The 12,990-nt window shown below is 44.7% G+C and overlaps 1 protein-coding gene across 1 annotated transcript in view; it reads right to left on the minus strand.

Moving 5' to 3' along the window:
* Positions 1-12,990, minus strand: part of SETD7 (SET domain containing 7, histone lysine methyltransferase) — a 72,460-nt gene that overhangs the window by 25,407 nt on the left and 34,063 nt on the right. Inside the window, exon 3 of the mRNA XM_006144628.3 lies at positions 5,120-5,321. Within this exon, the coding sequence (XP_006144690.1) occupies positions 5,120-5,321 (202 nt within the window). The remainder of the gene's footprint in view (positions 1-5,119; positions 5,322-12,990) is intronic.

Consider the following 12,990-nt stretch of genomic DNA (forward strand, 5'->3'; position numbering starts at 1 on the left):
AAATAAATAAATAAATAAATAAATAAATAAATAAATAAATAAATAAATAAATAAATAAATAAATAAATAAATAAATAAATAAATGCATGTGCCCCTGGCAATTAATTTTTTAAAAAAATTTTAAATAAGGAAATACTATCTTGGAGCCAGCAGGTGGTGATTAAGGTGCTGAATTCCCACATGGCCAACTGTGGTTTTTGAGGCCTGGACCAGCAGCTTGAAAAATCACAGCAAATAACTAACTAAATAAATGTTAAAAAAATTAGAAAAAATAAGCGAACGCTGTCGTCAGAGTGAGCTAAATCCACACTGTAGGGAGAGTTCCTTGCTGCTGCTTGGCCCCATGTCCCAGTAGCCTGGCCTGCGTCTCTCTTCCCTCCTCTGCCCATGCCCCAGTAGCCTGGCCTGCGTCGCTCTTCCCTCCTCTGCCCATGCCCCAGTAGCCTGGCCTGCGTCGCTCTTCCCTCCTCTGCCCATGCCCCAGTAGCCTGGCCTGCGTCGCTCTTCCCTCCTCTGCCCATGCCCCAGTAGCCTGGCCTGCGTCGCTCTTCCCTCCTCTGCCCATGCCCCAGTAGCCTGGCCTGCGTCGCTCTTCCCTCCTCTGCCCATGCCCCAGTAGCCTGGCCTGCGTCGCTCTTCCCTCCTCTGCCCATGCCCCAGTAGCCTGGCCTGCGTCGCTCTTCCCTCCTCTGCCCATGCCCCAGTAGCCTGGCCTGCGTCGCTCTTCCCTCCTCTGCCCATGCCCCAGTAGCCTGGCCTGCGTCGCTCTTCCCTCCTCTGCCCATGCCCCAGTAGCCTGGCCTGCGTCGCTCTTCCCTCCTCTGCCCATGCCCCAGTAGCCTGGCCTGCGTCGCTCTTCCCTCCTCTGCCCATGCCCCAGTAGCCTGGCCTGCGTCGCTCTTCCCTCCTCTGCCCATGCCCCAGTAGCCTGGCCTGCGTCGCTCTTCCCTCCTCTGCCCATGCCCCAGTAGCCTGGCCTGCGTCTCTCTTCCCTCCTCTGCTCACAGCTCCTCTGTGGCTCGCGAAGCCATTCCTTTGCTGGGTGACAAGGCAAGGCCTGGGGCCCGAGGGCCAGCCACCCATCTCTCTCCTGGGTGGAGCTTAACAGGATTGAGGTGAGGCCCACACCCACGTGTCATGCCTCACTTTCACTCACTCTGCCCTGGGTTCGAGAAACTGGCAGTGTCCACAGGCTACACTTGCTTCTGCCCTCTCCAGGAATTTCCTCCAGGCAGGGGACCACCCTGCCCCAGGGGGACACCAAAGATTTCCCTCTGGGTCTGAGGCTGGCCCATCTTTCAGTTCAGAGGGGAAGGAGCAGGGGCCCGTGCTGGCATGGGTATTACTCCACATCTGCCATAAGAAAACTCGAAGCTTGGTCTCTAACACCTCTGTCTGTTTCTCTTCTTTTCCTTTTAAAAAATGCTTACTTATTTCTTCTGTGAGGAAGAGAGACAGACAGGCACCTGCAACAGCGTCTTCACGCCACAACACACCCCCAGTCTCAGCCAGCTTGATCCTGGGCATGTGTGTGTGTCCGGCATGCTCAGAGGGATCCCAGGAAGTCAACCCGGGACCTTTCTCATGTCGGTCCCGTTGCATTACTGCTATGCCATTGTCTGGCCCTTCTATCCCTCCCCTTTTAAATAATTATTTAATTTTATTTATTTATTTATTATTTTTATTATTTTAACCACAATGAGGGGGAGAAAATAAGAAAGCAAGCCGCTAGGTCCAGGACTCAAACCATGGTCAGTCATGTGGGAGTCCATCATCTTAACCACCATGCCACTTGCTGGCCTTGGCCCCTCTACTTCTTAAGTGTCCAGAGAGCAAAGAGTATGATGTCCTCTGCATGGCCCAGAGCTCTAAAGCAGGTGCCACCACCCAGATGAAAAGCTGTTGAAAGCTGCTGACTCCCCAGTGCCTCCTCCCCACGGCAGTCTTCTCTTAGTATTCGGTAAGATGATAATTAAGTCCACAGGCTCCTATGTAATGGCATCTTAAGGTTTCAAAAGGCCTTTTCCTTTTAAAAATGCTTACTTATTTCTTCTGTGAGGAAGAGAGACAGACAGGCACCTGCAACAGCGTCTTCACGCCACAACACACCCCCAGTCTCAGCCAGCTTGATCCTGGGCATGTGTGTGTGTCCGGCATGCTCAGAGGGATCCCAGGAAGTCAACCCGGGACCTTTCTCATGTCGGTCCCGTTGCATTACTGCTATGCCATTGTCTGGCCCTTCTATCCCTCCCCTTTTAAATAATTATTTAATTTTATTTATTTATTTATTATTTTTATTATTTTAACCACAATGAGGGGGAGAAAATAAGAAAGCAAGCCGCTAGGTCCAGGATTCAAACCATGGTCAGTCATGTGGGAGTCCATCATCTTAACCACCATGCCACTTGCTGGCCTTGGCCCCTCTACTTCTTAAGTGTCCAGAGAGCAAAGAGTATGATGTCCTCTGCATGGCCCAGAGCTCTAAAGCAGGTGCCACCACCCAGATGAAAAGCTGTTGAAAGCTGCTGACTCCCCAGTGCCTCCTCCCCACGGCAGTCTTCTCTTAGTATTCGGTAAGATGATAATTAAGTCCACAGGCTCCTATGTAATGGCATCTTAAGGTTTCAAAAGGCAGCTACAGAGATCAGTATGTGGCACAATGGCTACATTACTAAACTCCCACATAGTTGGCCCCAGTTCAAGTCTCAGACCCAGCAGCTAAATCTCACACTGGGCACAAGTGCATGTGTGCCTAAAATCCTGAGAGGAGAATGGAGGAGAAGGGATTGTGGCATGGCCATCCCTCGGGGAGTAGTTTCTTGATTTCTAACTCCCTTTCTCTGCCTCTCCAGCAAGCACATGTGCCCTATAGCAAAAATCTCTTTTAAAAAAAATAAAATAAACAAGGCAGCTACGTTGTAGGAGGCGAATCTTACAGCATCTTTGATCTCACCTGGAGACTTTATCTGAGCAGTCACAGGTGAGACGACAGGAAGTGGAGAATCTGGTTACCCAAGTACCCCGCATCTTTGCCGTCCCCTACCCACGTAGAGCTCCACTTCCCCTGACTTCAAGATGCCCTGGCACAGCGGCAGCCCCGCTGGGTAGTGAGATGCTCTTGTTGGCTACATGTGGGGCCAAGATTCAGTCTTGTGAGACTAAGTCCCTCTACCACTTCCTGCCCTCTGCTGGCCTATCCATGGATCCTACTAAGAAAATGCGTAAAGGCTTTGGTAATTCTTTATTTTTTTTTAATTTAAGAAAGGTTTTTGCTATAGGGTATATGGACTTGCTGGAGAGACAGAGAGAAGGTGAGAAATCATCTCCCTGGGGGATGGCCACACTGCAATCCCTTCTCATCCCTTCTCCTCCTAGGACTTTGGATATGCATGTACAAGTGCCCCGTGTGAGTTTCAAGCCACTGGGTCTGGGACTTGAACTGAGGTGGGCCATGTGGGAGTCCAGCACCTTAACAACTATGTCACCTGCTGGGCCCAGCTTTGGAAATTCTTAAAAAAGATTTAAAATATTTTTTCCTTATTCCTTGTTCCTAGAGTAATTTTTTTTTTTTTTAAGGTTTTTGCCATAAGGCATGCGTGCTTTCTAGAGAGACAGAAAAAGAGAGAGGGAAAGTGAAAAATCACCCCTGTGGGGAGACAGCCACACTGCAGTCCCTTCTCCTTCATTCTCCTCTCAGGATTCTGGGCTTGCGTATACATGTACCTGGTGTGATTTTCAAGCCTCTGAGTTCAGGACTTGAACCACGGTCCACCATGTGGGAGTCCAGCACCCTAAGCACCGCACCACCTCCTGGTCCCTGAATGTAGTTTATTTTTTAAGAACAGTGTATGTGGCATAGCGGGGAGGGGGCTGTCCTCCGCAGTGTTGAAGCCAGATGGGAGAGTCCCAGGTTTGTGCCCTGAGGTCTCCTGCACGCGTCAGGTGCCTGAGTGTGAGCTCGTGATCCTGGCCACGGGGGCTGGAGACCCAGCTGGAGTCTACTCTCGCTCACACTCCCTCTCTCGCTCACACTCCCTCTCTCGTGGAGGAAACAGGTGGATACATTTCAAAATAATAACAAAGAACAGTAATGCATAAGCAGATTTGGCAAGGACTACTTTTTTCCTTATGCATGTTACAGATCATTTGTTTCTATTAATACTTTTTAATCATAAGACAGGCTTCAGAGTAAGAAAAGAAATGCATTTTTGGGGCCAGTGGCTGGTGTAGTGGTTAAGGTGCTGGATCCCACATGGCTGACTGGTTCGAGTTCTGGACCTGGAGACTTGAAACTCACACTGGGCACGTGTTTGTGCTGAAAATCCCAGGGAGAGAATGGAGAAGGGACTGTGGTGTGGCCATCTCCCCTGGGGAAGGGGGGAGAGGGTGATTTCTCACTTTCTATCTCTCTGTCTCTCTGGTGACCACATGCACCCCATAGCAAAAATCTCTCTCTTAAAAAAAAAAAGCATTTTGACTTAAGTTCTGGACTAAATAAAATATTTTCTAAGGTCTATTTTCTGAAACATTTTCTGGAAATTCACTAACAACAGATGGGATATTTGAAATGCAGGCGCAAATTAGAGCATTAATTCCTGACCGTGAGTTTTGCCATCTTTCTGCACTAATAAATTCCAGAAATCAAACAAGAGAATTTTGATCCCCTTAGTATAAGCGATATACACCATAAGGCACCTTAAAAGGTAGTGAGTGGTATTATTAATATAAAATCAAGCCGTAATCATGTAGTAATTCCAAAAAGATTGGAAATTATTGGATTAGTTCTGACATGAGAAACAGTAAAATAGCAACAATGGAATATTCCACCATCTCTTCGTATGTGCCAAGAGAATGAAAGGCAATATTTCTGCCTTTATTACTGGGACAAGAAAACCGATTTGTCCCCATTTGTTTTAATCACGATTAATCATTCCTTTCCAAAACAATTCTGAAAAATAATTAATGGTAGATCCAAGGATAACGACCGAAGTCAACAGTGAGTTAACAGTGAGAGACATTCCTGGCTTCTCGGCTTTGCAAGTTCTAACTTGTGAAGAGTCAAAGCGTGGCCTTAGAACAGGTCACTCTCCGGCACAGGGAACCGTCGTATAAGGCTTACTGGGTAATATATCCAGCACACTCCATGCCGGAGGTTGTCTTTATATTGCCCCTTGAAGATCAGTCTCCCATCCGTGTCGTACTCCTGGGCCGGACCGTTCAGCTCTCCGTCCACATACGTGCCCTGGAGGACTCCCCCGTCCTCGTAGGTGTAAACTCCCTGGCCCTGCAGTGCGTCGTCCACATAGTACCCCTCCAGGGTGCTGCGAGAAGAGAGAACAGAAAGGCGCCATCAGAACACGACTCAATGCTCTTCAAAGAGAGGATGGACAAGGGAGACGAACAAAACACAATTGTGATCCAGTTCTGTGGACAGCATGCTGGCTGGTGGAGCTGGAAGCCACGTGCCGACCATGTTCCGAGTCCCCAGCTGATTGGCCTGAAAACACTTGGTGCACACGTGTGCCCAAGATCCTGGCAGGCTGGAGGATGGGAAAAAAGGGATTGCAATGTGACTGAGTCCCGTGAAGGGTGCTTCTCTCACTATCTCATGCAAGCGGACGTGCTCTATCATGATTTAAGAACAAAAGAAGAGGGAACCAACAGATGGCGTAATGCTTATGTTACTGGACTCTCATGTAGTTCCATTCAGTCGTGGTTCAAATCCGGGACCCAGCAACTTAAAACTCACTCTGAACATGTGTATGTACATGTCCAAAATCCCAAGAGGAGACTGGAGGAGAAGGGACTGCAGCATGGCCGACCCCCTGCGTGGGGAGGAGGTGATTTCCCGCTTTCTGTCTCTGTCTCTTTCTGTCTCTCTAGTGAGTGCACATGCCTATAGCAAAAAATCTCTTTCTAAAAAAGAATAAAAATGTCACAATCGTACAGGAGAGACTGTTACTGGCACAACATGCACCGAGGCAGGTGGGATGCAGAAGGGGCTGTGGGAACTGAGGTGGCTGCACCTGACTGCCTGGTAAAGTCGTGTTTTACTTTAACGCGTGAGAATAGTCTATAATTATGAAATGAAAAGCCAGGCTAAATAACCATAGCCTCTGCTCACATCGTAATTACACTATTTGTAGTCTCCCAAGGAGATAAATAGTTCTCATTCAGTTCTGTTTGTACTATCAGTGACAAATAGGCTTACTAAATGCGTGAAGAGACTAAAGTACACTTTAGTACAACCCTTGCATAAATAATCAAAATTCTAAATCAGCGAGGTTGGAATTAATGAGATTCAACTGTCATTAGACTCCTACAATTAAAAAATAAAAAGCCACGGTGAAGGATAACTAATCAACCGACATAATGATGCGATATAGTGTGCAAAAAAGTATTTAGTCATTTATCTTCATTTTCAAGATCCAAGCTAAAATACAGGGTTTCTAGTGAAGTTTGAATTTCTGATCAACAGTAAATAGTGTTTTAGTCTAAGTCCCTAATAGAGAATGGGACATACTTATCCTGTTTATCTGAACTTCCAGGGCCAGCCCTCTATGCCCTAGGGGTAAATGCAGCTGATTACAGTTCGAATCTCAGCCCCAGCAGCTTGAAAAACATACCGAGTATGTGTGCCCCAGGTCAAAATGGAAGAGAGAGGATTGCAGTGTGGCCACGCCCTGTTGGGAATTGCTTCCTCGCTTTTCCTCTCTGTCTCTTTCTGGCAAGTGTACACATAGTCCTCTGGTAATTAAAAAACAAATCCAATTACCTGGCTGTTTATTTCCTGACCTTGGCAACCCTACTGACTTTGGGTTATCAGCAGTATTCAAACATTCCTGCATGTATTTGGGTGAAGTTATTCTCTGTCAGACTAATCTGCTAAGATTTCTCAGGTTCTTTAGGCCAGTTAAAAAGAATACAGTCTTTGGGGCCAGCAGGTGGCATAGTGGCTAAAGATGCTGGATTCTCACAGGGCCGATTGCGGTTGAGTCCTGAACCTGGTGTCTTGCTTTCCCTTTCTTTCTCTCTATGGTCAAATTTTAAAAAACAGAACAAAACAAAATAAAAACCGAGAAGAACAAATGGAATTAAATAAATAATTTTAAAAAAAAAACAGAACAAAACAAAATTAAAACCAAGAAGAACAAATGGAATTAAATAAATAATTTTTAAAAATTTTTCAAAATTAAAAAACATAATATGGTCTTGTACCTTTTCCTCCTAACCCTATTTAGTGACTTGTCCTTTCAAAATTAGAAAACATAATATGGTCTCGTACGTTTTCCTCCTAACCCTATTTAGTGACTTGTCCCACCCTTCCTAAGCAGTGGGACCCATCCCCATATCTCTCTACTGTAATACTAAATCAAACTACTTCTCTCTCAGCCCAACTGACTTACAGAACACAGATGCAAATTCTTAGGGCATTGAAGAGCAAATCATTTTTTTTTTTTTAAGAGAGATTTTTGCTATAGGGCATGTGTGCTCACTGGATTGAGAGAAAGAGATAGAGAAACAGAAAGAGAAATCACTGCCCATGGGGATAGCTGTGGCGCAATCCCCTTCTCTCTGGATTTTGGGCATGCACACACATGTGCCTAGTGTGAGTTTCAAGCCTCTTGATCTGGGATTCGAACCATGGTTGGCCATGTGAGAGTCCAGCTTCATAACCATTATGCCATCTGCTGGTCCCAAAGACTAAATTTTTTTTTTTGGAGAGGTTTTTGCTATAGGGCGCATGCACTCACCAAACAGATAGAGAGAGACAGAGAGACAGAAAGCGAGAAATCACCCCCCAGGGGGGATGGCCACGTTGCAATCCCTTCTCCTCCATTCTCCTCTCGGGATCTTGGGTATGCATGTACACGCACCCGGCGTGACTTTAAGCCACTGGGTCCGGGACTCGAACTGCGGTCGACTATGTGGGAGTCCACCGACATAGCCACCACACTAACTGTTGGTCCCCCAAAGACTAAATCTTAATGCAGTATTTTTCCAGTATTTGCCCAAGGGTAGCTCAACTTTCTTGGTAAATTTTCTTTCTTTTTAAAAAAAGATTATTTAATTTTATTTATTATTACTTTAAAATTTGCTATAGAGCATGTGTACTCACAAGAGCAAGAAAGTAAGAAAGTAAGCCACCAAGTCTGGGACTTGAACTGGGGTTAGCCATGTGGTAGTTCAGTATCTTAACCATCCTACCACCTACTGGCATCTCTCTCTTTATTTTCAATAATTCTTTATTTAATTTTACTTATTCATTCATTTTATTTTAATTTGACCAGAGAGACACACACTGAGAAAAAGAGAGAGAGAGGGAAAGTGTGAAAGCAAGCTACCAGGTCTGGGACCCAAACTGTGGTTGGCCATGTGGGAGTGTCCAGCGCCTTAACCACCATGCCACCTGCTAGTCCTGGCCTCTTTTTTCTAATGAGAGAGAGAGAGAAAGAGTGAAACACATATGGGGGAGGAAGGGAGAGATTTTTTTTTTTTTTGGACAGAGTCTTGCCATGTGGAGACCCTGTCTGTCTCAGCCTCCCAGCGAGCTAAGACCACAGATGCATGCCACTGCTCTGGTCTTACACAGGTTGGGCCAGGAACCAAACTTGGGCCTCTCATGTGGCCCCAGTCGTCACAACGGGGCACCCTCCTGCTTGCGCCACTGCAGCTGAGCCCTTGGTAGCTTTCTATGTTAACTTAGAAGGAATCTACTTGCAAGAGGAGCATATTAGGTCTGGCCTCATGGCCTGATGGTCAAGAGAGCTGGGTTCCACATGGCCAAATACAGTTCAGATCCTGGCCCAATGGCTTGAAAACCACACCACATGCCTGTGGGGGTGTTGTGCACCAAATCCTGACAAGGTGGGGAATAGAGGTGAGTGGCTCTGGCATGACCATGCCCCTCTTTCTGTCTCTCTGGCAAGTGCAGGTGCCCACTGGCAATTAAAAAAGCAATAAAAGAGCATGTCATACACATGAACTGGGTTTCCCCAGACAATAAAAATGATGTCTTTGATGGGGCCAGCAGGTAACATGGTAGTTAAGGCTCTGGATTCCCACATGGCTGACCACAGTTCAAGTCCCAGACCCGGCGGCTTGAAGATTACACTGAACACATGTAAGTGTTGTGGCTAGAATTTCAAGAGGAGAATGGAGGAGAGGAGATTGCAGTGTGGCCATCCACCCCCCCCCCGGGGGGGGGGGTTTCTCACTTTCCTTCTCTCTGTCTCTCTTCCTCTTCAGTAAGCATACACACACCCTGTGGTAAAAACCTTAAAAAAAAAAAAAAAAAAAGCTTTTGAAATCCTTTGTCATTGAGAAAATAAAATGTAAATTTCTTAGACTGGCAATCAAGACACCACCTGTCCTAGGGCCAGCAGGTGGCATGGTGGTTAAGAGCACTGGACTCCTACATGGCTGACCATGGTTCGTGTCCTGGACCTGGCAGCTTGCCTTCTCACTCTCCCCCCTTCTTGTTCATTCACTCTGTCCCTCTCTGGTCAAATTAAAATAAATAAATAAAGTTCATTAAATAATTCTTAAAAAAAAAAAAAAAGACATTACCTTTCGTTTTAACTTTTTTTAAAAAAATAATTATTTATTTAATTTTATTTATTCGTTCATTTTATCTTAATTTGACCAGCATGAGAGAGAGAGAGAGAGAAAGCAAGCCTCCAGGTCTCCAACCATGGTCAGCCATGTGGGAGTGTCCAGCACCTTAACCACCACGCAACCTGCTGCTGGTCCCCCCTTTTAACTTTTCCGGAGGAGGCTGTCAAACCATGGACTGCTTCCTGTTTTTATAAATGAAGTTTTATTGAAACACAGCTGTGTCCATTCCTTTCGGTATCACCCATGGCTTCTCATAGTCCAGCAGAGACCCTCCGTGGCCCATAGAGCCCCAGTTTGACTGTCTCACCCTACACAAGCCAAGTTTGCTGATTCCTGTTCAAGGGCCCTCTGCCCACAGGAGCTTACTCTCCGGCTTTTCTGTATCTGAGCTTCCACACTGTTTTCTCTTAAAGTGCATGTGAATAAGCCTTCTAAATCTCCGAGGATACAGTCAAGATAAAAAGCTTGGGGTCACATTTTCTGCCCAACCCCTTTTTTTTTCCATTAAAAAAAAAAATAACATTCGAGGGACCAGCAGTTAGCGTAATGGCTATGTTGCTGGATTCCCATGTAGTTGACCATGGTTCGAGTCCTGGACCTGGTGGCTTAAACTCAAGTCAGGCGCATGTGAGTGCGTGCCCAAGATCCTGAGAGGAGAATGGAGGAGAAAGGATTGCAGTGTGGTCATCCCCCCTGGGGGGTGATTTCTCGTTTTCTGTCTCTCTGTGTCTCTCTGTCTTTCTGGTGAGCACATGCCCCTATAGCAAAAACCTCTCCAAAAAAATAAAAAAAAAAAAGAAAAATCACACTGGACCTGTGTGTGTGTATGTGCGTGCGTGTGTGTGTGTGCACATGTATCCAAAGTCTTGAGAGGAGAATAGAGAAGGGATTGCTGTGTTGGTGTGGCCATCCCCTGGGGAGTAATTTCTCTCTCTCTCTCTCTCTCTCTCTCTCTTTCTCTCTCCAGTGAGTTCATATGCCCTATAGAAAACTAAAAAATTTTTAAAAAGTAATATGCGTGGGGGCCAGCAGATGGAATGGTGGTTAAGGGTGCTGAACTCCCACATGGCCAACTGCGGTTTGAGTCTTGGACCTGGTGGCTTGTTTTCTCACTTTCCCCCTCTCCTCTCTCTCTCTCTCACTCTGTCTCTTTCTGGTCAAATTAAAAACAAGTAAATAAGTAAAGTTAAATAATTCTTTTTTAAAAAAGTAATATGGGTTCATTGTAAAATTTAAAAAATTAATGGAGCATTACGAAGAAGTAGAAAGTAGAAATTTCCAGTTTCCTTGCTCAACTTGGCATGTATAATAGAAGTCAAGCCTTTTTACAGTTTACACGTCATTTGTTTCCCCACCTTCTGTTTTTGTTTTAACAACAATGAGATCATACCATGTACAGTGTTCTTTCTGTATTTTCTTACATTCCTTTTTAACATCTTGGCAGATTCTTTAACATGTTAAGAAATTAAAATAATGGCCTTTCAGTTGTTTGATTTTTTTCTGGCACCAGAATCTGAATCAAACAACTAGAAAATGTAGAGGAAATTAAGACATCAATTTTAATTAAGTTTCTTTCTTTGCATATACACAGGCCATTTTTTAAAGCTGTTTTATCTATACTGTTATACTTAGAGTTAAATTTCTAGTAAAAAAAATTAAATGAGAAAATATAACTTACAAAGAAATGAAGGGCCAGCTGGTGGCATGGTGGTTAAGGCAGCTGGATCGCACATGGACAACTGCACGGTTCAAGTCCCAGACCTGATGGCTTGAAAAACATGCCAGATGCATGTGTGCAAATGCCCCAAATCCCAAGAGGAGAATGGGAGAGAAGGGACTGAGCATGACCATCCCATCTGGGGAGTGCTTTTTTGCTTTCTCTGTCTCCAGTAAGTACACATGCACTATGGCAAACTCGGAAAAAACAAACAAAAAACAGTTTTACAATTGTTTACTTAAACTGATACATCTGCATTTTATTCAAATATTACTGAATTTTCATTTAAAAAATTCCATTGAGTATTTTTTCTTAAAATTATTTAATTTTATTATTATTTTAAAATTTGCTATAGGGCATATGCACTCATCAGAGAGATCGAGAGAGAGAGAGAGACAAAGACAAAGTGAGAAAGCAAGTTGTCAGGTCCAGGACTTGAACTACAGTCAGCCATGTGACAGTCCAGTGCCTTAACCACCACACCACTTTTTGGTCCCAGCTCTTTAGTATCTTTTATACAAAAGTATTTTGAGGGACTTAGCATTTTTGACTTTTCCTCATGATTTTGAGATCTAGAAGGTGTTGGGATTTCCACCTTATGGAACTATATTCCGTTTCCTCCGCTGATTGTGTTCCCTTCCTTTGGTCAGATATAATAATAGAAGAACCAAGAAGGAAATTTAGAAATAAATGATTATTCAATGTTGACTTTCCATCTTTAACTAAATGAAATTGTGACTCCATATTGAAACATTGTTTTAGAAATTATTTTACATGACAATATGTATTATCACTTAAAATTATGCAAACTATATAAGGAAGAACAAGACCCCACCCATCTGCTAGAGCTATTTCCAACCAGAACATCAACGTCTTCCAAGGTACAAGAAGCAAGTTGGATGAAGTATTATAATCCTTCTGTGCAATCTACTGTATTCGCTTCAGTTTTGTATTTTTTTTAACCCTTTAATGGAAGAACTACAAGTCTACAGGATCTCATTATTATAAAGGTTCAAAATATCTGAATAGTAATTAGTGAAATTTAGTCTTGCCCTCTAAAAACAAATCCTAAGAAAACTTTCTGCTCTGGACTGAATACTTGTACCCTGCTCCAAAATTCACATTTTGAAATCCTAATTCTTGGAACCAGCAGTTGGTGTAATGGCTATGTCGCTGGACTTCCATGTAGTCGATCGTGGTTCAAGTCCTGGGCCTGGTGGCTTAAACTCATGCCCAGGGTGTGTGGACATGTCCAAGATCCCGTGAGGAGAATGGAGAAGGGACTGCGACATGGCCATCCCTCCTGGGGAGTGATTTCTCGCTTTCTGTCTCTCTATTTCTCTCTGTCTTTCTGGCAAGCACACATGTCCTATAGCAAAAACCTCACAAAAAAAGAAATCCTAATTCTCAATGTGATGGTATTAGGAGGTGGGACCTGATTAAGTCATGAGGGTAGATAGAGCTCTCTTAAATAGGATTAGTGCCCTTATTAAGAAGTTGCCAGAGGGAACCAGCAGTTAGCGTAATGGCTATGTTGCTGGACTCCCACGTAGTCGACTGTGGTTCGCGTCCCGGACCCAGTGGCTTAAACTCACACCAGGCACGTGTGCGTGCGTGCCCAAGATCCCGAGAGGAGAATGGAGAAGGGATTGCGG

Source organism: Tupaia chinensis, unplaced genomic scaffold, assembly GCF_000334495.1.
Source record: "Tupaia chinensis unplaced genomic scaffold, TupChi_1.0 Scaffold000127_2, whole genome shotgun sequence".
NCBI lineage: Eukaryota > Metazoa > Chordata > Mammalia > Scandentia > Tupaiidae > Tupaia > Tupaia belangeri.